We start from the raw sequence: 27608 nt of genomic DNA, 5'->3' as shown, positions 1-27608 counted from the left end.
AATGTATGTTTTTACAATTTTATTTTTTACAACTTAAGTTATTTATTTGTATGATATGTTTGTTTGTTTAATTTTGTATGCGCTTCGTGGTATAGGAAAAGTTTATTTAAATGATATTTGAATATAATTTTCTTTAGTAGGTTAGAAGTTTCGCAAGAAGTGATTAGGTTTAATCTTTGGTGCCATAATTAAGAATGATTAAAGATTCTAAGTATATAGAAAATAAAGGCAACACATAAATGGGTATTGATATGTTTTATTCATGGATTGTTCGTAAACAAATTATTATACAGGTTTAAATTAAAATATATCCGACTTCCCCTTTACCTATTGAATAAGGAAAGGCTTGAAATGGACCGGAACGCACCGGAGCGCAGTTCCGGTTCACACAATCACCAAAATTATCGCTCTGTCTCATGTAAATATTAATTTGACCGTCATAATATAATAAAAAAAATCTAACACAATCTTTTTTTTAAATACATATATGTATAGAATTAGATAAGTAACAGTGTTATTATTTTCGTAAAATTTTTCATTTCGAACGCTGGAATAAAGCATTAATTCTCCCCGTTGAATAATTTTTCCCAAAATGCGATTTGTTCACAAAATGGATTCGTAATTTGTTGAATGTTTTTGCTTATATCCAAGCAGTTGACATTATTTTCAGTGACTGGATTCCATATAACTGGAACATATTTTGATTTCTGTGGAGTTGGGTTTCTGTAAATTAACATAAACCATAGTTTAGTTAACTGACAACTCAAAATAATACACTTTTTGCTGGGCTCTTAGAGCAGTGATTCTTAACCTGGTTCGATCGAACCCCAGACTCATATGATTCGTGATGACACGCCCCGCTTGGCCATGGATGGCTGATGCAGCAGGATGCTGGACATAAAAACCAAGAAAAGGAACAGACTTTGTTGCGAAAATGACATAAGTGGTACTTGCCAAGGTGAAGCCGCGCATTTCTGAACTGGTCTCTGAAAGGCAACAACAGAAGTCACACTGATTTGCAGTAAATATTCATCATTATGTTTTTGTTTTTGTGTGAAAATCATGTTTTAACGGTTTTGTTCTTTGAACACAGTGATGTTGATGCACGGTTCATTTTGTGCACCAGTAAAATATATACCTGTGTTTTGAATTTGAAAAAAATCATATTTTATTTTTTCAATTAAGAAGGGTTCGGTGAATGCGCATATGAAACTGGTGGGGGTCAGTACCTCGAACAAGGTTATGAACCACTGTCTTGTATACTTCAATCTACTAAATTGTCCAGAATTCCTAAATTACAAATTATATTTCTTACAACTAAGTTTCACAAAAGAGGTAGAAGGACATTCTCTTGGTTAAGCAAACTCCTTCAGTGATTCAATGTCCTTGATATGACTGCCCAGGATAGTGAAATGTAGGTACTGCAATTTCGTGCAGAGTTATGATGGTTCATGACTACTACATAAAAATAAATCTGTAAAAATGTACCTACGTAAGTAAAATTGAATACCTACCCATATTTAGCAAAGTTTGTCCACATTTCTGTCATACAATTCGTAATATAAGTATCCGATTCTGACTGAACAATCCTGTCATTGAATGCGTTCATTTTGAACAGATATCCAAGTTCATCACCATGCGCGACATCGTTGTATTCACGTGTAGAAATAAATTTAATAAAATTTTTCGATCCAATGTAATTGAACATGTAGTAATATGCTGAAGAGGAATATTTGCTGAGCAATTTAACGGATTTGTCAATGTCTCTTACGAATCCAAAATCAGACATCAAATTAATATAATTTTCCTTGAGATTATTACCGTCTGTTGAAAAATAAAAATCTTTTATTTTTATTGCCATATTTTCTAACGATGTCTTGGAATTTTCATTCACTTCTTGGAGCAAGAAATATTTGAAGTCAGGTACTAGATTTTCCAATGTAAGGTTTTCTTCGCCATACATTGCGCAATATTCTTCATAAAAAAATATTCCTTCTTTTTGGGTGTAACCTGTCATAGTTGGTACATTATTAAAGTCTCCTGATTCCATTGTCTTTTGTGGAGACTCGGTAATGAATGACTCTTTTCCAGGACGTTCCCTTTCGACCACAGGACAGTACGGCAAATCTAAGCCATTAATGAATAAGGGGGCAAACGTTTTCAGAGTGAGCTGTTCCACAGGAACACTTCTCAAAAAATTGATCACTTCATTTTTATCGGTAGATTTGAATCCTAACTTTTCAGCTAAGTTAAACACAATCTTTTCTGGATTTTTTAATAGTGGCCATCGATGCAAGCATGATCCTGATTGTGATATGGCTCTGTTAAACAATCCTGTGGCCATCTTTGATAATATGAGATATTGTACAGATGCTCCTCCTGCACTCTCTCCAAATATCGTAATATTATCACTGTTGCCACCAAATTTAGATATATTATGTTTGATCCATTTTAAAGCCATAACTTGATCTTTCATCCCTGCGTTTCCAGGTACGTCATTTGTATGCAGACAAAGGAAACCCAGAGGTCCTAATCTATAATTTATTGTCACAACTATAACATTATGCTTGATCAAATAATCTGGGCCAAACAGTTCAGTGTTCCCAGAACCCATGCAGTATCCGCCTCCGTGAATCCATACCATCACAGGCAGTAATGTATTACTATCTTTAATCAGAGGCACGTAGACGTTCACATGAAGACTGTCTTCACTACCAATGTAGTTATTTGTCACAACATCAATTTGAGGGTTTACTTTTCTTTCAAATGTTGCATCATATTCTCCTTCCCAACATTCGGCAGGTTCTGGATCCTGCAGTCAAATAACAATAAATTAGACATAGTTATTTATTTTAGCAATACACCTAAAACAATTTAATCTAATAATTTACTATTTATAGCTGATAATAAAAAATATTGTCTAACATTGTCATAATGGGTTGAGAAATGTACCCTGAGAACATATTGTCAAAACAAAATCAATAGGTACTTACTTATCCCAATTTTATTGACATTATGTATTATGGAAACATTTAACCTTGAATGTGTGCTGATGCAATTTCTATAGTTTTCTGTAATTATGCTGGAGGTAATGTGTTTACTGTTACGGCTGTTGTCGACTTTACTTACAACATGTCTATTGTATTGCTTTCCCGCAATTTTTTGTTCCGTGCTAAATATATCAAACCTCGCGCTTATGTGGTATATTTATAACATTAAACTATTTCTTTATGAAAGCACATTGGCGCGAATCCAGCGGATACGGATTCAAGTTCTGTCGGGCGTCGTAGTGTTTCAATAATTTTTTTGTAGTAGATATATTATCGTCTCTGTACAGGCCACGTAGCGTAGCCCTCAAATATCAAATTGTTTAGGAAGTGAAAAAAACTGTGGGCATTGGATTTACTTATCAAGTTATATAATATTTAATTATTATTTTATATATATTATATTATTTTATTACAAATTGAGTGGCTTACTCTGTACGTACCCTGTGGCTTACGTTTAGAGAGGGTTACAGCATTTGGCTCGAATATTTTTTGTCAAGTTACAAATGGCTTAAAAAATAGTTTTGAATTATTTTGATATGAAATATTTTTTTGGGATTTATGATACTTGGTGATACACCCCTGTTACAGGCGGGCTTCTCCCGGTGTAAAATAATCATTTAGTAGCTCAAGTCGAAACGTAACCCTGACCTCTAGAAACGGCTTCATAAAACATCTAATCTGATTCCTTGCTCAACCACGTAAGTATTTTTTATTCATAGGTAAAGGCCTTCGTCCGGTGTCTGAAAATCGCATATTGGGCGGAGGTATAATTAAGATAAATTTAATTTAATTTAAAAAGCAAAAATGATGATGGATGAAAGAGATAATTTTAAGACTAAATATAAGGATTCAAAATAATAAATTTTGCCGCGCTTGTCGGCAACGTCCAAATTTCGACGCGCCTGCGCCAGGGTGGTCCTCGTGATTCGTGAAATCAAAAAACATCACGCGATAAAATTTGGATAATCACGAGAGTCCTTTTTGTGGAATGGCGTGGGTACGCGAAGTTTGAAAAAAGAAAAAAAAAATTTAGTAAGCGTCCCCTTTCCGATAGGATAGGACCTGCGAAACTTATTGTTAAAACAAAATATGTAAACGTTTAAAGAAAATGTAAAATATAAGAAGACCACGTTACGAGCACGAAAGACCGTGTTTTATTTATACTCCAACCGTTTGAATTTCTTTTTTTGTGAATCCGGGGTTCGATGGACACCTGAGCTAGCCGCTGGAACCCCGGGGATCTCATTGGCCAGTTCGTGTTAGAGTATGCAATAAGTCCATTAATTATTACTATTAGAATGACACTTTGGTGAAAAGTGAGGGTTACGCTACATGGCCTGTACAGTGACGTTATACCTATTATAATATCTAAGGTGTTTTCAAATTATGTATGTTATTTAGTAAGTATTTATATTGAATAATATTTTTATGAATTTACTCACTTTAAATCGTAGATTTCCCAATGGCGGTTTGGCATACGGAATCCCTTGAAAAGAATTATATTTAAATCCATGATCTGTGATACACTCTTTTCCTCTTAGTTTTCCTTGACTGATTTGTACTGTAACGGCAGACATTTTCTAAAATATAAAGTATTCCATTAATCAACAAATGATTCCGATCGTGATGATGATCTCACTTGAAACACGTTTATACATACAGTACACTCTCAGTAATCCGCCGCTCGATTATCCGACAACTACTATAATCTGCCATTATTTTTACTAGTTGAAAGCACAAAATCAAGCCCTATAATTTGTCGGTATTCGATTGTCAAATTAAGTAGTCCGCCGTGTACAAGTATACGACGCAGATGAGACGGGTTTATTTTGGAAACTTCTCTTTCGTAAAACATACCTTCTTCGCGAAGAAAGTAATGTACCAGGGAGGAAAGTGCCCAAGGACCGCATCACAATTACTCCGTGCCCCAATGCAACCGGGACACACAAAATTAAGCTTTTGGTCATAGGGAAACCCAGGAATCCTAAGCCATTCAAGAATATCTGCCTCACTGGTCAACGATTGTGTCAAGTGATTTACTGTTTAATATCTAGCTTATAAACTTAGTTTACAAATATGTTTAATTTATTAAGTACTTGATTAAATAAAACTGTAATTTGCTAGGTAGTACAAATTTCTCAAAAAAACTATTTTAATTTTTACCATATTTTGTACGTATGCACTATAATCCGCTGCTTTCGCTAATTGGACACTTGTCTTGTTTTTGGGGTGGCGGATTACTGAGTGAGTACTGTATTATAATAATGAAATTATGCAATTAAATATTTATAGCAAGTTGTATGTATGTATGTATATAATGTATAATACAATATTATACAAATATGATATACCTGCTCGTATAAATCTTCAAAGCATCTACTCTGTCAACTATACAAGACTAACTATCTCTCAGATTAAAGAATATCTTATTGTCAATTTCTTTTTTTGAATTGAGAGCACATATGGTAAGATAGCAATTATTTAATTATGCAATTAAATAATTATAGAAAGCTATAATGTATGTATGTAATATATAATACAATATTATACAAATATGATATACCTTCTCGTATAAATCTTCAAAGCATCTACTCTGTCAACTAATCAAGACTAACTGTCTCTCATATTAAAGAATATCTTATTGTCAATTTTTTTTTTGAATTGAGAGCACATATCGTCACCGTTCAGGCAAAAGTCACCAACCCTAAAAACATAGTTTTGAGATATCGCAATTTGAAAGTTTGAAAATGCAGGAAAAATCAGATTTTAATGTTTTTAAAGTTTTATCTACATTTAATTATTTTCTCATGTCTTCTTAATAATTTCTTTAAGGTAATTTTACTTTTTGATGCTAATTAAAACATCTGGACGGTTTTGAAGGAGGCAAGGTAGGTCAATTATGGTTTGGTGACTTTTGCTTGTTAATAATCTTAACAATGTTAGCCAAAAGAAGGATCAGTAAAACTCACCATCCATAGTATAGTGACTTTTGCTTGTATATTTATAACGAAGGATTTTTTTTTATATAGTGAATAATGTCTATTCACCCATAATGACTTTTGCTTGTTAAGATTTTATCGTAAGTCATTTAGTGAAAAACAAATAATTCGGATTTAAGCAAAATTTTACTAACTAATGTACCGTGGTGAGTTTTGCATCTTAAAGAACATAATTTTACGCTTCGGGTGACATACTCAACTCGAAACTGCCATTTTCAGGGTTGGTGACTTTTGCCTGAACGGTGACGATATGATAAGATAGCAATAAAATTATGTTACTTATCACTCCATTGCAGTCTTCCTCAACTTATATAGTGTGACCACTGAAATATATTCCCGTTGACGAGTATTGAAATACAGCATTTCTATATCCTGATAATTTCGAGTCATATTAATACGCTCCCAATCGAAATCTACCAATAATTTTGTTTAATAAATTAATAGGTGCATTTCCTATACGATACTAGCCTCATTAATGAATCAAATACTAAGATGTTGAAGAAAACCTTCTTGTTTATCATCCGTATCCAACACGTGGAGTGGAGATCACGTTTCGCCACAGAAGTGAGAGAAAGAGAAGTTGTGAATCCATGCTCTTTAAACTAAGGCACAGTTCCCCCTACGGACGTGCAGTAGGTTTGTACAGTGTCAAAAAGAAGACTAAAACATGTCATTTTCCCGACGCAAAATGTTGTTTAATTTGTAACGCCTCTGTTCTCAGCCAAATATAATTTCTTTGTTAAAGTTGAATAATGATAATGTGAGAGTGTGGATGATCACTGCCAGTTTTGATACTGGGCAGTATACAGCCTACTTGAAGGTAGACATCCCTGTTCTATATAAATGGTGCCAAAACATATGTAAGCAAAGCCAAAAAAGGACTTTTCGCTTACTGATTAGGCTAGCTACAAATAACTTTGTATTGCAAGTTCATTTGAAGAAAACATGTCACATGACATTTATTTACCAATTTGTAGAGTGTATGAAAAGACAACATGATAAGTAGATAAGCAGCCAATAATATAACAGTTCAACATTATTATTTAGTTGAAAACCTGTAAAACCATTTATTAATCGCACAAGTGTAAGAAAATAGCATAAAAACAGTGCACAAGAAAAAGTGGCCGCCATTGCTTGAGTTAGAGTATCAGAAATACCAACTGAGTTTGAGTGTGCAATTTAGCAACATAAACATGCTTCATTCGTTCGGTAAATGCATTCAAATGAGGCTGTTGGTTTCAAACACTCCACCATTTTGAGATAATTGCAAAAAAACTGTCGAGCACACTTACAACTGTAAATTAATTTCTTTTTGCAAACATTAGTTGTTAAAAGGCGAATAGCAAAATAAAATACCCTTTATGTCATTAAAATTAATAAAAAAAATCATGTTTAAAGTTAGTCGTAAAATATAAAAAAATTGCGGCTTATCAATCTAAGCGACTTTGCAATCGACCCCCAGTTTAATTCTATTTCAAACAAACAAAGAAACCAAAAAACCATGAAATCTGTGTGTATTTAAAAAGTTAAAGTTTAAAAAGTGATCTGTGTATATTTTTTATTACCAGTAATGATGAAAATGCTGTTTCGCATAGGTATGTTGTCGTAATTATGTCAATATAAATTTTGTGCAATATTTTGTTTAACTAAAAAATTTAAATCTAATATATAAAAATCAATATTTGTTTGTTTGTTTGTATTTTATGCCCTGCTATACCGTTCATCCGATTGCGATAAAACTTTGTCAACTTATTGCTTGCACTTGCGCGAAGAGTATAGGCTATATCTTATATATAAAAATGAACGTCTGTCTGTCTGTCTGTCCCGTATGCGTTCCTATACCATTCATCCGATTGCAATGAAATTTTGGTAAGTGGTTGTATGCACACCCGCAAAGGTTTCTGAATTAGAAAAATCATCATCTTCTTCTTCTTCATTCTATTTTCTTTTATTCGTATGGTTCCTATACCATTCATCCGATTGCGACGAAACTTTCGTCAGTTATTGTACGCACACCCTCAAAGGTTTCTAAATTATAAAAACCATCTTCTTCTTCTTCTTCATCATTATATCTTCTTTTATTCGTATGGTTCCTATACTATTCCTCCGATTGCGATGAGACCTTCGTCAGTTGTTGTGGTAACACCTGCAAAGGTTTCTGAATTAGTATAACTATCTTCGTCTTCTTTTTTTATTTCATATTCTTCTATTCGTATGCGTTCCTATTCCATTCATCCGATTGCAATAAAATTTTCGTCAGTAATTGTGCCAACACCCGCGAAGGTTTCTGAATTAGTACAACCATCTTCTTCTTCTATTCTATCTTCTTCTATTCGTATGCGTTCCTATACCATTCATCCGATTGCGATGAAATTTTGACCAGTTATTGTGCGCACGCCCGCGACGGTTTCTGAATTAGTACAACCATCTTCTTCTTCTTCTATTCGTATGCGTTCCTATACCATTCATCCGATTGCAATGAAACTTTGGTGAGTTGTCGTGCGCACGCCCGCGAAGGTTTCTGAATTAGTACAACCATCTTCTTCTTCTATTTGTATGCGTTCCTATACCATTCATCCGATTGCAATGAAACTTTGGTGAGTTGTCTTGCGCATGCCCACGAAGATTTCTGAATTAGAAAAATATTTTCTTCTATTCGTATGCGTTCCTATACCATTCATCCGATTGCAATGAAATTTTGATCAAGTGTTGTGCTCACGCCCGCAAAGGTTTTTGAATTGATACAACCATTCTCTTCTTCTTCTATTCGTATGCGTTCCTATACCATTAATCCGATTGCAATGAAATTTTGGTGAGTTGTCGTGCGCATGCCCACAAAGATTTCTGAATCAGAAAATCATCTTCTTCTTCTATTCGTATGCGTTCCTATACTATTCATACGATTGCGATGAGACTTTTGTCAGTTGTTGTGCGCACACCTGCGAAGGTTTCAAAATTAGTATTATGATATAAAATACAAAGTTTGTTGTTTGTTTGTTCCATCCAATTTTGATTTTTTTTTCTACATATTAATAACATTAATAAGGTTTTCATATTTAGTGTTCTTTTGTTTGACCTTTACTCCTATTAGAATTATTTTCATATTTCCGCGAAGCGACCCTGTGCGAAGCCGGGTACTTCAACTAGTGATTTATAAATATTAGTAGATTATTTATCTATTTCGTATAAACTATTGTGATCGTGTGAAAATTCGACCTCTAGATTTTGACTGATTTGTATCAAGTATCATCCAGTAATCACATTCAATACTGAAATTATTTGCATTATACACAATGCGATATACAAAATTCAGTAATATTTAGAATCATCAATAATTGAGCCCTTCTCCGAAAAAATAGTATTAGTGATAATTGATCATTAAATCAAACAGGCCAGTTAAAAAATTATGTGATACGTACTGCACGTAACAAATGTAACACTTCTAATACCATCTGTCCTTGAGATTAAATAATGAATTTTAGCTGGTATGTAAAATGAAGGGTACACGGGCAGAACAAGAAATGTTTCAAAACCAAAAGTTGTCATAATTAACAATTTAATTTTTGAACACATTGGACATTCCTAGTTTTTGTATTGGTGGGAAAAAAACTACTTTTTTGTGTCTTACGCGCAATACTTGTATTGCAGTTTTCATCTATATCGGACATTTAATAACACATTGACTGCTGACTAGATAATTACTTTTTAATTACCACATTTAAATAGCTTGCTAATTATATCGAATGGCCACCTAATCGTTACGCGCTGGGTGCATCTTTAGCGCAAAGTTGACGTTTTACATTCCTTGTTACAGTTCACGTCATGGGACCTGTATGGGACAGGGCATTGAGAAATCGTTATTTCCGGAGGACTATGATTTGTTTTACACTTTTTCATTAATGTAGATAAAAATACACGTGGAAATGTAAGTGTTACCATAATTAATTAAGTAATTTTTCAGTTTTGCGTGACATTATATCTTGTTTTGCCCATGTACCCTTCAAATGTATGGTACGTCATTTGAACTAATTTACTGAAAACAAGTGTTATCGCCATAACACTAGTTAGTATGTCTATTCTAGGCATTCCTAATTCAGCGATTTCACACTTTCCTCTTTTATATGCATCTCAATTCCTCTTTTCTGTTTATTATAAATCTCCCCTCTATTTCATGTTCATCTCGTTGCCCCCACCTCAATTCCATACTTTCTCACTACATTGGAGGCTTTGACATATTGACCACTACATTATATATAAAAGTCGCTCTGTACAACTTCATTTTTTAAAACTTTGAGAAATGCTGCTTTAGATAAAGAACTATAACTATGAGGTCATGGCCTCAAATATAATCTGTTTTTAAGGATGAGAGGCAATGACATATTAATATGGACGACGCATCTGGAAAGAAAAATGACACTCACTTTTTTGTCGGGTCTGCCGAATGGCATAATCTGTTCTAACGCCATTACAATAAAGGTGATATTGCTATAAATTCCCGATGCTTTGTGTCGGGTCTGCCGAACGGGTTCGCTCAAACGATGATTGTCACTAGAAACACTGTTCTAACGCCATTACAATAAAGGTGATATTGCTATAAATTCCCGATGCGTGATGTCACATAATGGAAATTGCGTGACGTCTACCTATACATGTGCGAATGTCGATATGCGTGAATTTATTTGCTAACTACTGTATTGAGTGAGTCGTCCATTAATAATGTCATTGATGAGAGGCCTTGGTTTTTTTTTAAATTTGGCCTTGGTAATAATTTTTATTGGTAGCTTTTAGCTGATCTGACTGATTGAGTACACAGCGAGTTGTGAAATAATCCTTAGCATCAAGACAATAAGGAAAAATAATAAAGTATGCTATATTAATTATTACAGTGCTCGAAATAGAAAATTTCTTAAACAGACGGCTCGATAATTTTCCAAAATGTTTTACTTAGTTATATACATATATAATGTAAAACTATCTTTTCTGAAAACATTTTTTAAAACTATACGTAATATTCTGTAGCAATTATTAGTAACTTTAAATTATTTAAAATACACCACACATTATTAAAATTAACGTTAATAATTATCATCATTGTCATAATCATTAGCCGGGTTCAATCCACCGCTGGATGAAGGCCTTCCCTAGCTCCCTCCACTCTTCTCGGTTAGTTCTCTTTTAGTTCCACTCTTTAGTTCTTTCCTGCCATAAACATCCACCCAGTGGCGTACCCAGGGGGGGGCAAGGGGCCCTGGCACCCCCCAAGAAAATTGAAATTGAAAGCCAATAGCTTAGACAAATAAAAACACTCCAAAAAAATGATTTTAATTTCTAACACAAAATTTTCGAAACACTAATGTCGGGTTTTTTTAGAAACCTAATCTCTAATGAAAATGTCAAAAAATTCTCGGTGTCCACCCGAATTCCGTAGTGGTGTACACCAAATGCAATAGACAAGAGTCCGATAAACGAGAAATTAGGCTGTATTCTGTTGGGCAGGTTTGTCATCATCATCAGAGGCGCGACAACCCGGTGTGGGTCCTGGCGTCCTCCACCTGTCCCCATCCAGTGTGGCCGCTTTCCAATTCGGTACCCCCAGAATACGGCAGTCACTGGCAGCTCCATCCAACCAGCGAATCTTTGGCCTGCCTCTTCTTCTACGCCCTATTGGATTGCTGGACACACGACTTTGCCGGTTCATTGTCATTCATACGGTGCACATGACCTAGCCATCGCAGTCTCCCAATCTTAATTGATTGAACTGCGCTGTAATCTTCGTACAGCCTGTAGAGCTCAGCATTATATCTTCTCCTCCAATTGATGCCGTCCCTGACCGGTCCATATATACGGCGGAGAATTTTTCTTTCAAAGATGTTCAGGGCTCGTTCATTTCGCAGAGTTAATGTCCAGGTTTCGGATGCGTAGGTGAGCACTCGCTTTACAATTAGTGTCTTGTAAAGAGTGCTTTTAGTTTGGCGAGATAGTATGCGGGACTTGAAATGTCTTAACAGGCCAAAGTAGCATTTATTCGCAGACATGATTCTCTTGTTGATTTCTTCTGTAATATCATTATGTCGAGTTACAAGAGAACCAAGGTATATGAAACTGTCGACCGTATCAAACTTGTGTGCCCCAATATCTAACTTTGGTGCGCCTTCTCGTGGTGTGACATAGACAGGCATGTAGTTAGTTTTTGCCTCGTTTATTTGTAAACCCATTCTTTTGGCAGAGGCTTCTAGTGCTGTGAATGCCTTTTTCAGCGCCAGTTCTGATATGGCAATGATGTCGATATCATCGGCATACGCCAGCAGCTGCAGGCTTAGTAAATATCGTGCCGCTGCCACGGGCATCAATCTTAGCATCCCGTATCGCCTTTTCTAGCGCAATATTGAAAAGAAGGCATGCCAGAGCGTCACCTTGCCTGAGGCCATTCAATGATATAAATGGCTCGGATATTTCCGCTTGAAGCTTCACCCGGCATTGTACTGGTGTCATTGTCATCTCTACAAGTTTAATTATTTTCGTCGGAATTTCAAATTCTCGCATTTCTTCGTATAACCGATTAATGCTATCATAAGCTGCCTTAAAATCGATGAACAGGTGATACATGTTAATATTGAATTCAGTGGTCTTTTCTAGAATCTGCCTTAGAGTGAATATTTGAGTAACACATGATCTCCCTCGTTGAAAGCCTCCTTGGTTGTGCCCGAGTATTCCTTCTACAATGTGTTCCAGCCGCTGGAATATCAGAATCGACAACAGTTTATATGCAGAGTTAAGGAGTGTCACGTAGTTACTACATTTTAGTTGGTCTCCTTTCTTGTGCAGGGGACAAATCAGCCCATCCTTCCACTCCTCTGGCATCTTTTCTGAAGTCCATACTTGGTGGATTAGGCTATGCAAATGTTTGAGCAGGCTTTCCCCCCCACATTTTATTAATTCACTCTGTGGGTAATCTATTCCAGGCGATTTGTTTGTTTTTAACCTTGACATGGCACCTTTTACCTCGTTTGATGTCGGCGGTTCTTCGTTATCATCCATGCCACTTTGTACTGATTCCTGGTCATGAGTATTAATGTTAGTGTTGCCGGCATCATTATGGGGGGTATTTAAATGTTGATCAAAGAAACCCACCCACCGGGCAAGAATATGGTGCTTTTCTGTGAGTAGCATACCATCCAGGGGCGGCTCTACCTTAAGAGACCGAGGGGACAGTCCCCCCCATCATTCTTTAATTAATTTTTTTTTCCGACCATGTCCGATCCTGATAGGATCATATGGGCCTCCACAGAGTGGAGGTTTGTATTGACAGATTTTGTTTTTTACGAGAAATGGATGTCAGCCACTTGCTCAACCTATTAGGTCCATACCCTGACACACACAGATTGAAAAACAATATGTGTACTTGCCAGACCCAGGATTCGAACCTGGGACCCACGGCTTTATAGTCCAACGCTTATGCCGCGCGGCCACCGTGGACGAGGTGAGTGATTAATATTCAATTAAATATTCATGTTACACATGCCTGCCACAATACATTGACTTTATTAAGTATAAATTAATTATATATTTTATTTGTACCGTTTACCCATCCTTGATTCTTGTTTCTTGGCGCAACCCTGTTAATGCTTCAGTCTACCTACATAGCAGGTACGTACAACGATAATGTCGGGTCACAGAACTTCTGAGAACAGATTTCCGAGTTCCCTGTGGCCGGGACCTTCTGAGATGGACCCTTTCAAATCAAAGCAAATATGTATGCAAGCAAAGCAATTATGAGACGCTATGTGCGATTGTCAGTTATGATTCTCAAAATTCTCCATCGCTATAACTGTGTAGAACATTAAGCACGTCATATACACGTTTAGCTTTACATGTATTGGTGGTGGTTCGGGGTGCGATTCAAAATACCCTCTCCTGCATAAATGTTAGTACCTAGGTAAAAGTTGACGTACATATTATTATTATATTATCTTGTTGGTCGAGGCATATCCTGTCACAAGTTGTTTTAGTTTGCCAGTCAGACGTCCGTGATCAACGGTCATCCATCTATTAAAATAAGTTTTAAATTATATTTGTAAATACATACTCTCTATTTGTATTGTGAAGTACTATTTGTAGATAGTTTTCATCTCACGTTAGTAAAATAATTTGGATAAATAATATTAGGTAGGTACCTACTATGATGAATGAGGTGGAGTTCAGTAGGTACATTGACATTTGAAGATAATCTAGAAGTGAAACAATTAGGACCTCACCAACCTAGTGATTTAGTTATTGTGTATGAACTAGTGAAACCAAAAAAAAATAACATTTAAATCGGAATGGTTTACATAAAAAACGTGGTTGACTGCAAGTGTATCCTTAAAAATACTAATTTGTTTTCCTTGTTTAATTTTTGGTGGTGAAAGTGTTTGGGCTCAATCTGGTTATTCAGATTTAAATCATTTATCAGAGAGGCTAACTTCACACGAAACTTCGTCGTTTCACATGAAAAATGCTGTGACATTAATACTTTTTGGTAAATCAAACATTGTTGAAAAATTAGACAGTGTATACCTATAGGCGTAATATTCAACGCCATAATCAAGAAGTTGACAAAAATAATTTCTGTGTTAAGACTTTGTGGTTCGTGCGAAATTGGAATCCGTGGCCGCGATGAAACTTCCAAATCCGGGAGTGTTTCGCTCAGTGTTCCAGTTACTATGTGAAGATGATGTAATAATTATTAAAAAACTATTACGAAAATTTGCCGTCATTTAAAGGGACTTCAAAACCAAATTCAAAATGAGCTTTTTGACTGCATGTACGATTTATATAGAGAACTCCTCAAAGAGGAGATATCTACCACGAACTTTGTTTCAATCAAAGCGGATGAAACAACCGATATTTCTTGTAAAGCACAGTTGGTTATAATATTAAGGTATATTACTAAACTTGGGACTGATACTGAACGATTTATGCAGTATTCTAAACTACTGGATAAATCGGCCAGTGGCCTGACTGCAGAAATAAATTTAGTACTCAGTGAATGTGGAATCAATCGCGAGAAATTGATAGCTCAAACCTATGATGTGCCGGATGTGCGGCTGTAATGAAAGGTAATTTAAATGGTGTACAGGCACAGATTAAGGTTGACTTCCCATACGGACATTTTGTGCATTGCTACGCTCATCAATTGAACCTTGTAATGCAGCAACCGTGTTCGAAAACACACAAGGAACTAAAAATATTCTTCGGTAACATTTTTCTCAGTGTCCACGAAACGCACCTGTTTATTAGACAAGGTTGTGAACCAGAAGATGCCAAGACCTAGCGCAACAATGAGTAATTTTTCTGGGCATATTATGATAAACACTATTTATGAAAATTTGAATGAGATGCGGGAGTGTTTTTTGAAGTTTCAAGAAGATCCAGGGTGGGATGCAGTAACTTTAAGTGAAGCATGTGGACTCTTAAATCTTTTATACGATAGGTTATTCTGCAGTCTTCTTTCATTTTTCGCGCAAGTTATGCCGGAAGTTGATATTTTATTTCAAAAACTTCAAAAAGTTTGCATAGATAATATTTCAGCAAACTTATGGTTCAAATAGACTATATGACGATCGGGCACATATATGCTAAGAGCGTTTTAGTGTCTATGATCAAATCTATGCCATTCCGACATTTATACATACATATTGTATGACAGCTATGACATCGTATTTACACTCTGTGACACCCTGTGACACAGGACGCCAACATAAGAAACGGGTTTTTCGACATATATAATTATGACGGATCGCCATAGAGTGTATTTGAAGCATTAGCTATAACACACTTTAAAGCAGCCATATTAAAAATAAGAGAGGAAACGGATGAATTGGGAGACCTTTACGCTGATTTAACATGTAAAAGAAATTTTTCCGCTAGTGATTTGAAGCGCGTGATGCGTTGTCATTGTTGTGCACGTCAGCGATAGATTTTCGAATACTGACCATATTACCGCTGCAAGATTGGTGGATAATGAGATTTTTCAAAGATTTTTCAAAAAAATTTCCCGATAAAGACTTTGATATAGCGGTTCAATATTATCCATTTCTACTTAAAAAATAAATTAAGAACGGAATTACAAATTCTGTATGGACATGACGAACTCACTAGTGATGTAAAATCCGCCGCTTCTCTCTTAGCGTCATTGGACGAGAATAATGTAAAAGAGATATTTACTGAAGTCACTAAACTTTTAGAAATTATTATTACGATCCCAATGACGACTTCAGAATCAGAAAGGTGTTTTTCGACGCTGAAACGTATCAAAACATCTTCAAGAAATACAATCGGTGAGGAACGGCTGAACGCGCTTTCCATGTTATCAATAGAAGACGAATTCATCAAGTCCGTTCCTGATTTCAACAACAAAGTGATTGACCGGTTCGCCAAACTAAAAAATAGAAGAGTAGAATTTAATAAAATTATAAGACTCTTTCGGACACAGGAGGCATACGAAGATGAAGTAATAGCTACAAAAGGTATGTTTTCTTTGAATTATTTATAGAATCTAAAACAACAGCCACTATACAAAATAAATGACTTAAGTACACACAATTAATGTTAGAATTCAAAATATTAATAAAAATATAATATACGTTTTGATTGATATTAATTAGGTATATGATACACCCCTGTTACAGGCGGGCTTCTCCCGGTGTAAAATAATCATTTAGTAGCTATAAGTCGAAACGTAACCCTGGCCTCTAGAAACGGCTTCATGAAACATCTAATCTGATTCCTTGCTCAACCACGTAAGTATTTTTTAATCATAAGTAAAGGCCTTCGTCCGGTGTGTGAAAATCGCATATTGGGCGGAGGTGTAATTAAGATAAATTTAATTTAATTTAAAAGGTATAAATGATGATGGATGAAAGCGATAATTTTAAGACTAAATATAAGTATTCAAATATAATAAATTTTGCCGCGCATTGTGCGTGAAATCCTCGCGCGCCGGCGCCAGGGTCAGGCTCGTGATTCGCCGAATCAAAGATCATGCGATCAAGATTTGGCCAATCACTAGCCCTTTTACTAATGGCGTGGGTACGCGAAGTTTAAAAAAATAAATAAATTAGTAAGCGTCCCCTTTCCGACATATACGGACCTGCGTAACTAATTGTAAAAACCTAAACATGTAAAGAAAGTGTAAAATATAAGGAATACCAAGTTACACGAGACAGACGTGGTTTTATTTAATTCCACCCTCAAATATATCGTACTTTTTTTTGTGAATCCGGGGTTCGATGGACACCTGAGCTAGCCGCTGGAACCCCGGGGATCTCATATACCTAGATGTATTAGATATTTCACGCCATCTGACCCCACTTACTAAAATATGCTAGAGCCGCCACTGATGCCATCGTCATCCTTGCACATTGTGATACTAGGCTTGAAACCCTTCCTAACATTATTTATCTTTCTATAGAACAGCCGGCTTTCTTGGGCTTTATGGTGTTCTTGGAGTAGGATCATTTCCTTTTTTAAATAATCACGTTTCTTTTTCTTGGGTAGATTTGTGTATAAGTTAAATGCATTAATACTTTTTTTTCCATTTTCAATTAATATTTTGTAACTTCACTATTAAAAAATCCAAAATCGACGATAAAAATTCGGCGAAAAGAACGACTACACCCACCACCATGCCCATGGCTGACATAGCCACCATGGGCTGACAGGGCTACAGCCTGGAGGCCCGGGCTTAAGAGGGTCCGGCGTGGCGGCTTGTCCAACTGTGAGATAAACACACACCAGAAATTTGTTATATTATAAGAAAAATCGCATGTGGCTCTATACTACTTCATCAAAATTAACATAAAAAATATGTAGTATGATAAAAATATAATATACCTACATGATAATTCACGTCTATCATTTTATATTACAATTATTTTTAGTGTTTCTAGAAAAATAAAAATGGTTATTTTATCCAATATCGAAGGGTCGAATGCTACTTGGCTACCACAAGAGGGGGTCGCGACCAGTAGTTCATAGTATGATAACGATCGATAATATTATGATATGAGGTCCGACAAATCAATAATTCAAGAGGATTATTTAAAAATATAGATAAATACACGGAATACCATTTGGGAACACTGCTGTAGAACATCACATTGCCCTTAACCCTGGTGATAGGTAAGGGGGGCCGCCAAATATCCTGGCCTAAGGACCCGATTCATGATGTGGGGGGCATGCCCACCACAGTCGGTGGTGGTGTAAATTAAAAAAACGTTTTTTTCGGTGGAATTCGGCATAAATATTGTAGCTCTAGACCAGTGGTTCTTAACCGGTGCACCGCGAAAATAATGATAAAAGCGAAATAGTGAAAACCTAAAAAGTCCTTCGTGAAATTATGAAAGCCGTTGAAAGATCTAATGTGATTTTGATGTTGCCGAATCAATCGCAAGCATTTTCCGTTGGCCTCACAGGTTTTCGTTTCATAAATGAAAACAAAATAGTGAATCAATATCGATGCTGCAAAGAACTCACTATGACAATACATGGATAGTGGATAGTGCTCCGTCAATGGTAGGCTCTTTTAAAGGATTTTTTACCCTCGCAAAGACAAGAAACCCTAATATTATATCTACGCACTTTTTTTTACACAGGGAATCTATAGTTTCGAAAACATTACCGCAGCTCTAAAACCTGTACTATACCAAGCTGTAATAACGGTAAATTTCATCAAATCCAGACCTTTAAAAACAGGCATTTTTAAAAACTTTGCATTTCTGTGGAAGCTAAGTACGAATGTTTGCTTTTTCACACTGGAGTGAGATGGTTATCTAGGGGTATGCCAATTCATAGAACTTATGAATGAATTGTTACTCTTTTTTCCAAAATTAAGGATGGATAACAAAATATGGATGATTTTGTAAAACGTTTTCAGAATGATGATGATTGGTGTGCTAAAATGGCATATTTAGCAGCTGATACTTTTAATTAAGTACTTAAATAAAATTAACACAAGCATTTAAGAAAAAGACGATTTTTTTTAAAATCTACTGACAAATTGACAGGATTTCGAAAAGATAACTCTGGGAAAATCGAATAATAGGAAAAAATAAAGTAGATATGTTTCCTTCACTGAACAAAAACATTGCCGTGGGAATTATTCCCGCTATCAATGGCGCACCCAGGGGGAGGGGAGCAAGAGGCCCTAGCACCCCCCAAACATGAAAATTATCAGAATGATTTTAAACATTGAAATTGAAAGGCTGAAATTGAAACTATACCTTTGGACTTAGACAAATAAAAACACGGCAAAAAATGATTTTAATTTCTAACATAAAAATTTCGAAACACTAATGTCGATCCACTAATGACAATCCATAATGGACCTGTCAAAAAAATCTCGGTGTCCACCCGAATTCCGGAGTGGTGTAGGTCATGGCTGGGGAGGGCTGACAGGGCTCTAGTCTGGGGGCCCGGGCTGTGGGGGGCCCGACGTGTCGGGTTGACCAGATAAGTGAGATAAACACACATTATAAATTAGTTTTACTAGTAAAAAAAAGTGTTGTGCAATATATTTTCTGATTATTTTGTGTCGATACTTGACAGCTCCATTATTAAAGTAGATGTATTAAAAATCGCCAATAATTCACTATATAAGTACCTACCCTTAATTTGAACTAAAACACAATTTGAAAAATGTTAATGTAGTATTTCACACTGCCTTTAATCTTAGCCATAGGTAGGGGGGCCGCCAAATATCCTAGCCTGAGGACCCGTTTCAGGATGTGGGGGCCATGGTGTAGGTACACCGTGTGCAATAGACAAAAGACCAATAAACGAGAAATTAGGCTGTGTTGTTTTGAGTATGTTTGTGTATAAGTTAAATGCACTAATACTTTTTTGTCCATTTTCAATTAATATTTTGGAACCTCAATATTAAAAAACCAAAAATCGACTATAAACATTCGGCGAAAAGAACGACTACACCCATTAGTCGGTGTTAGTGTAAGTCAAAAGAACATTTTTTTCAGTGGAATTCGGCATAAATATTGTAGCTCTCTAGACCAAGCGGGTAGCACACCCGATAATATTTGAGTAATGTTTTAGCATACTAGGCGCACATGTCCAGCATGGTCGCTGTTAGTCACTTCCAATCCGCCAGTCACTGATGACACGCTCAACGGTTACCTCCGTTATGCCTCCAATTTAATAAAAACTAGGAGAAACTGTACAAATATACCGCCGTGTATTGTGAAAATATGTAAAAATAATTATATGAAGAAGAAAAATAGCCTATGGTACTAATTTACATTCTTCTCCTTGCCCCCCCCCCCCCATATTAAATCCTAGGTGCGCCACTGCATCCACCAAACTTAATGAGTTCATCCATCCAGCAGATTTTAGGTCATCCCTGTGCACGTTTAGTGGCCCTTTGGTACCATTGTATGATGGCATTTGTCCAGCGGTTGTCCATTTGCCGAGCGACATGTCCAGTCCTTTGCTATTTCATCTGCTTAGCGACCTCTATCCTATCGCGTAGTCTTGTCTGCTTCATTATCCATTGGTTTCTTTTACGATCTTTCCGCATTATGCCCAACGTGCACCTTTCCATGCCATGTTCGCTACTTGTTATTTTTGGATTTCTCTTACACTAAGAGCCCATGTTTCACATGCATACGTGAGCATTGATAGGACAAATCGGTTGATCACTTTACGCCTAAGACAGAATGGCAAAACACTATTCACGCGCCCAAATGCATTCCATGCCAGTTTGGTTCTGCGAGCAATCTCGTCAAACATACCACCATCAATTGACATTTATTGTCCGAGATAGACATAGTTACTTACTTGCTCGATTAGAGTACCATCGATGAGAATCGCTTTTGGTAGAACTTATTATACAAACATATAAATAAATATTATACGAATCTAATTGGAGTCGGAAAAATGTTAAAATGAAACCTCATATCATAATAATTCTGTACCTCAGAGGCAGACGGATGCAACTCCGTTTTTGGGGAAAATGAGTTTTTTTAAGAATCGTCATGCTAAAGGCTTTATCTATTAGAGGCAGAGAGATGGAAGTCCTAGTCCAAGATATGCAAAGCATAAAGATGCAAATGCCATACCTACCTTAGAAGCAGAAGGATGCAAATCCAATAATCCACTAAGATAAAATTCTCTCAAACCATCTGCAATATGTACTAGACGAGAACCAGCCAGGAGAATGAGCTTTAGAGGAGGATACAGCACTATGGACCATATCCAAGTCATCAGAGAAATCAGAGCGGTAACAGGAATACAAGCTGTCGCTATCCATGGGTTTTATAGACTATGAGAAAGCGTTCGATTCCATAAAGAAATTTTCAATACTCGATGCACTCAGAAATTAAGGAATCCCCGGGCGCTATATAAATATTTTCAATAATATATACAGTAGTGCAACAACATCTCCATAAACCATCGCATCCAGCAAAGGAGTCGGACAAGGTGATACAATCTCACCTAAACTATTTACAGCTACACTTGAAGACTTATTTAGACAACTTGACTGGAATGACACGGGTCCCCATAAATGGAGAATACTTGAGTCATCTACGCTTTGCCGATGACAATAAATAGTAGTTTGCAAGACTCAGAAGACCTCCAAAGCAGAATGCAGGAACTCGCTGGAGTAAGCAACAAGGTAGGCTTGAAAATAAATGTATCAAAGAAGAAAGTCATATTCAACTGCTTTGCGGGCCAAAAAGAGATCCTCATCAATGGCATTCAGCTCGAACAAGTGTAAAACTGCATCTATCTGGCACAATAAGTGTCTATAGATGGATTTATATTTGATGAAATTGTTCGCAGAGTAAAGTTAGGCTGGAGTGCTTTTGGCCGCCTGAATAATTTCTTCGAAAATGACCTCCCACTGTGCCTAAAGTGTTCAACCAGTGTGTACTTCCCGTAATCACATGCGTGTGAAACATTGAATCTAAGTAAAAGAGAGATCCAGAAACTTAGAGTAGCACAACGTGATATGGAAAGGTGCATGCTGGGCATAACGCAAAAGGACAAAAAGAGAAATGAGTGGATAAGGGAACAGACAAGGATTAATGATGTGATAGAGTTTGCTAAAAACCTCAAATGGAAATGGGCTGGAACATAGCTCGAAGAAAGGACAATCGTTGGACAAATTTAGTCATCCAGTGGTATCCAAGAGGTAAAAAACATCCGCAAGGTAGACCTAGAGGCCGCTGGATCGATGAAATGATAAAGTTCTGCAGAAAAACTTGGCAACGCAACGCACAGGAACAAGAGAAGTGGAATCAGCTTGGAGATTAGCGAGGCCTTCATCCAGCAGTGAATAGATTCAGGCTGGTGATGATGATGATGACATAATAAAAATTTTAAAAAAATGTGTTTTGCTTTGTTATATTTATACCTATAATTTTTTTTAACTTATAAATTGTTTTATTTTGGCTAGGTAAATAAGATACAAATCCACATTAACAAAATATCTTTAGAGGCAGAAGGATGCAAATCCACAACACGCTTTTTATTTTATTTTTTTAGATATAAAATTGTATTATATTTATTCCTTTCTTACATATTGCAGAAGTACTTTAATTGAATTAGAATAAAAAAAATAATGATCATTCTATGTATATTTTCTTAGAAGTTATGAGTATTCGTTTAAAATAAAAATTGTTTTTTGGCTCTCCTGAACAATTGGCTATTTGGCACTTGCATCCGTCTGCCTCTGAGGTACAGAATTATTTCGACACAGCCCTCATTTATGATGTAATTAAAATAAATATATGAAGATGCCTTCTCATTGATATAATCGTGTAAAATATCCAGAGAGCAACAGTTATAATATTATGACAAAAGCCATGAAGAGCCTATCAACTGATATTACTTCTAAATTAAAATTATCATTACCTACATGTCAGGAGGTTGGTATATGTTTATCCACATAGCTCCTAAGACAAGAGCAAGTGAGAAGCACTTGTGCATAAAAGTTAATGTCATTGATAAAAGTAGATTCCGTATACCGATTCACAAACACCGTCCAAGAGGCGGCCATTCCATTCTAAATAAGCTCACAATCTAGATACACCATTTTAATAGCATGTAATAAACATGATTCTGCATTTTATTCTACACGATGCTACTTATAACTACATTTATATTTAGACATGATAAAAGGTCATCTAAAAGCATAAGAGATGCTAAGTTTGTGCTATCACAATGGGTATTGATATATATTTTTTTAATAATGCGGGTTAACAAATTACTACACTGGTTAAAATTAGATCTCATCGTATGAATTTTCTTTTACCTTTTGAATATCTCACTAATTCTCTTCTCTGGTTAATTTTTCCCAAAGTGCAATTCGTTCACAGAAAAAATTCGTGATTTTGTCGAATGTTTTTGCTTACCTATAGGTATATTGTCGAAGCAGTTGACATTCTTTTCAGTAACTGGTTCCATATAACTGGAAAATAATATTATGATTTCTGTGGAGTTGGGTTTCTGTAAAAAAAAAAAACATAAACCATAATGTAGTTAACTGACAGCACAGAATGAATTACATTCTACCGGGTTAAAGAGTATCTATGTTCAATTCAACATATTATATTATTAAATTTACAGTGATTGTCTAGAATTCTTAGATTATATTTTTTATAACTAAGTTTCACAAAAGAGGCAGAAGGAGATTCTCTCGGCTACATAATCTTCATCAGTGGCTCAATGTCCAAAGCATTGATAATTTGATATGATTGGCTGAGAATAGGGCGATGTACTGAAATTTGGTCGCCAACCTACGTAGAAGATCGCACCAAAAGAAGAAGTAAGTACTTACACCATTATATCTTGTGAAATGTTGTGCGGAGTTATTCAAGAATATTCATAACCAATGCTGTAACGGGATCAGGTCGGCAAGCCGGAACTTTTTTTTAAAACCGGAGCGCGCTCCAGCACTTCTTCAAACAATTATTATTAAACATACATAATTTTGAAAACACTGAGAAAATATATTATAACCAATAGAAAATATCTTTTTGAAAAAAGTAAGACACCCCACCCCGCAAGAATCAAACCTGCATCTCTCGGGTATCACGCCCACGCACAGAGACCACTATGCTAAAGGAAGCATACTTAATTGCGAAAAAAAATTTAACTACACTACTCTCTCAGTAATCCGCCACACCAAAAACCAGACAAGTGTCCAATTAGTGAAAACGGCGGATTATAGTGCATACATACAAAATAATATGGTAAAAATTAAAATAGGTATTTTGTAAAAGTATTTTTTTTTTTTGAGAAATTTTTACTAGCATATTACGGTTTTATTTATTATCAAAATCAATTATTTACTTACTAAGTAATAAATATTTATAAACTAATTTTATTAATTAAATATTAAGCAGTAAATCACTTGACACAACCAGTTGTTCAGTGAGGCAGATATTCTTGAATGGCTTAGGATTCCTGGCTTTCCCTATGACCAAAAGCTTCATTTTGTGTGTCCCGGTTGGATTGGAGCACGGCATAATTGTGATGCGGTCCTTGGACACTAATTTCCTCTCTGGTACATTACTTTCTTCGCGATGAACGTACGTTTTATGATGGAGAAGTTTACAAAATAAACCAGTCTCATCTGCGTTGTATACTTTTACGCGGCGGACTACTGAATTTGACAATCGAATACCGGCAAATTATAGAGCTTGATTTTGTGCTTTCAACTAGTAAAAATAACGGCGGATTATAGTAGTTGTCGGATAATCGAGCGGCGGATTACTGAGAGTGTACTGTATTTATACAAGTTATAAGAAAACTAAATTAATTTTTAAAAAGATTGAGACATGCTGCTCCAGATATAGTGCTAAAACTACGTTCCATGATCCATGATGTAATTGAGTTTTTATAGATGAGAAGCTTTAATTTTTTTTTACTTCAGCATCGGCATATATTTTAGTAGTGTAGAGTAGGTAGGTACCTATATGAGTTGATTTTCGTTTTTATCATCAAGACAGAAAGGAAAAAATAAAGTAGGTATGTTATATTAGTTCATAGTTGGCTTTCAGAGTCAAATTTTATTGGAAGAATAAATAATCTCTTGAAAAAAAACCGCGATAGGTAAGGTAGGTCCAATCTTAGGACAATCGGCCCTTGGGTTCTAGAGAACCTCACACGTGGCGACTTTGACTATCCAGTGGAAATGAAATTAGCGAAGTAGAACAGAAAAAAACACATAAAAGGACTGAAATTATTTTTGCAAGAAAATTGGTCTTGTTTCAAGGAAATACAAGACATACAGTCGAGCTCGGTTATTACGATCACGGATATAGCGAGATCTCGGATGTAACGAGGAAACATTCGTTCAAATTTTAGTTTATGATTTTCTCCATACATTTATTCACTTTTATAACAAACTCCTTATCGAATATACCGAGCTAAAATATCGTCAAAAAAAATCTTAAAACTGTTAATGTGTCGATTGTTTAAAAACATTTCGACCCTAAGCAATAAAATCTGACTGGACAGGATGCTGCCGGGGTCGGATTACGTATATGACACTAGTTAAGTGTCTGTATCTTTCAACCTGAACGAAACAAATCAAATTAAACCATAGACAATCTACGTACAAATTGTATGAGTAGAAAGTAGACCGGAAATGGTTTGAGATTTGACGTTTGGTTCAGTGTATCATTGAAAATCAAACCGTTCTCGGATCATCAGAAATGGTTTGACATGAAACGTCAAACCGATTCTGACGATCCATAGACTAATGGCAATCTGTCAAAGTGTTGATAAGCATTATTCGGCATTTATATATCGTGAGGTGTTCATATTAATATGTTAGACATTTACACCATAGAAGTTTACTTGAATTATGTATATTATAGATTAATAATCAATACCTATTATTCATAAGTAACCATACGCGAACAAGACGCCGCTTTTGATCTTATTATCTCAAAATCCAGCCATATTTTCTATGCAAAGAGTTCGATTTAATATCATTACTATAGGTACCTAGGTAATTATTATGTCAGACCAAGAATTTATTTTCATTTTATTTATATTTTGTAACGGAGATTCTAAACTTCAAACTGTGTTAAATCAACCCGGAATGATCTTTATATTACCTACCTAACGAATTTTATCAATTTAATATGTTCGATTGTCATCTAACTAAGTCACAAAATCATACTGTCGACATGAACAAGTGGTCAATTATTAAAAGCTTTAATCAAAAGTAATTTTTAAAAACCTATCATACCTATAAATCTTATAAATTAACTAAATGGCTACCTATTCACGAAGCATTCTTTTTATTGTGTACATTTAAAATGAATGAATACGAATTTGTATTATTGTAGACGACGATAGGAGGTTAGAATTTCATAACAAGTTGACGTTTCAATAAATATGTTTCTGTTTTAGTTATGTATGTTATGTATTAATTTTAAGTACTGGCAACACTAATTAGTCGTCAGAAAACCGTTTCCGTGGACATTTTACCAAACGTCCCAAACCAAACCGTCCCATTTCGTTTGTTTGATTCAGGTTGAATTATACAGACTTACAATAAACAACTTCTTTTGTATTTTATAAATGCCATGCTTGTTCCGGGGAAAATTTCTATTTGTGTATTTTTGTTTGAATTGCGACTTTTTGTGTTATGTGATTGCTCATTTAAAAATACCTATTCTCTGATATATCGAGTAACGCTTATAACGAGCAAATTCAGTCGGTCCCATCTTGCTCATAATAACAAAGTTCGACTGTAGGTATATCATAATAAACAGCCCTGTGTACATGCTCCATATTCTGATCTCGTATTATTTTCCTAGGGCCACCCTTGGGAAAAAGGGAAAATGACTTGGGACCAAAGAGCTTGAACTATACTGAAAGACAATGTACCTTTTGACCTGTGCATAAAGCCTCAATTAGATTGAGCTTCTTTACGAGCTGTTTATTGGCGAATTTAAAAGCGGGCGTTTCTCGGTAGAGTGTTTACAACCTGCTTATTAGCTTATTCGATGATTACACTGGGCGACTTTACAGGCAGATTGTAAATTCGCCAATAAACAGCTCGTAAAGAAGCTCAATGTAATTGAGGCTTAAGACAAGTACATGCACGCTTTTAAGGGAATGCACATAAGAAATTGATTACCATACTGCATATAGGTAGCTCAATCGAGTTAAAAGTCTAAATAATATATGTTTTGAATTGAAAAATAAATTGGTATTCTACCAAAGAGATTAGACTATGCAATGTCTTTGTATCCAACACTATTTTTCTTCAATATTATTAGTAGGTACCTGTATATGAGAACTTTTTACAGTTCATATCCTTATTGCAACATATTATAATTAAAAGCATTTAATATGTGAAATTTTTGCAATACAATAATTGGTACTAACCTGACATATTCTGCGTGGCAAATCTGTTTTTTTTTGGTTGATTAAATTTTTTATGCACTGGCTCATTGAAAAACAGTGGCCTCTTTTTATGTATTTTAAAATATTGAATAAAAAACTCACAATGTAGGCGTATTTTGATGAAATTGGAATCAAT

The 27608-nt window shown here is 35.5% G+C and overlaps 1 protein-coding gene across 3 annotated transcripts; it reads right to left on the bottom strand.

Annotated features, from left to right (window-relative positions):
- Nucleotides 1–237: 237 nt before the first annotated feature.
- LOC147066213 (esterase FE4-like) lies at nucleotides 238–27497 on the bottom strand. 3 transcript variants are annotated; one of them, XM_085955887.1, is made up of 6 exons: nucleotides 27455–27497; nucleotides 23883–24000; nucleotides 23358–23551; nucleotides 4493–4630; nucleotides 1515–2812; nucleotides 238–723 (listed from the first exon to the last, which is right to left on the bottom strand). In XM_085955887.1, the coding sequence occupies exons 4-6, from the start codon at nucleotides 4625–4627 to the stop codon at nucleotides 561–563; spliced, it is 1596 nt and encodes a 531-aa protein (XP_085812013.1). In that variant the 5' UTR covers nucleotides 4628–4630; nucleotides 23358–23551; nucleotides 23883–24000; nucleotides 27455–27497; the 3' UTR covers nucleotides 238–560. The 3 variants fall into 3 exon arrangements, with proteins under 3 accessions (XP_085812013.1, XP_085812011.1, XP_085812012.1); XM_085955885.1 differs by lacking the exons at nucleotides 23358–23551; nucleotides 23883–24000; nucleotides 27455–27497 and adding an exon at nucleotides 5614–5685; XM_085955886.1 differs by lacking the exons at nucleotides 23358–23551; nucleotides 23883–24000; nucleotides 27455–27497 and adding an exon at nucleotides 5402–5458.
- Nucleotides 27498–27608: the final 111 nt, after the last annotated feature.

This window comes from Rhyacophila brunnea, unplaced genomic scaffold (genome assembly GCF_057557595.1).
Source record: "Rhyacophila brunnea isolate RB1 unplaced genomic scaffold, BYU_Rbru_1.0 scaffold_5, whole genome shotgun sequence".
NCBI classification, from domain to species: Eukaryota; Metazoa; Arthropoda; class Insecta; order Trichoptera; family Rhyacophilidae; genus Rhyacophila; species Rhyacophila brunnea.
This window is presented reverse-complemented; position numbering and strand designations above follow the sequence as displayed.

Bases quoted from the DNA above. Each gene is read 5' to 3' on its own strand.
- LOC147066213 (XM_085955887.1), bottom strand. From the start codon at position 4,627: ATGTCTGCCGTTACAGTACAAATCAGTCAAGGAAAACTAAGAGGAAAA. The intron at 2,813-4,492 runs GTGAGTAAATTC...ATTTGACTGCAG, and splicing joins TGGGAAATCTACGATTTAAA to GATCCAGAACCTGCCGAATG. The intron at 724-1,514 runs GTAGGTATTCAA...GTTAATTTACAG, and splicing joins ACAAACTTTGCTAAATATGG to AAACCCAACTCCACAGAAAT.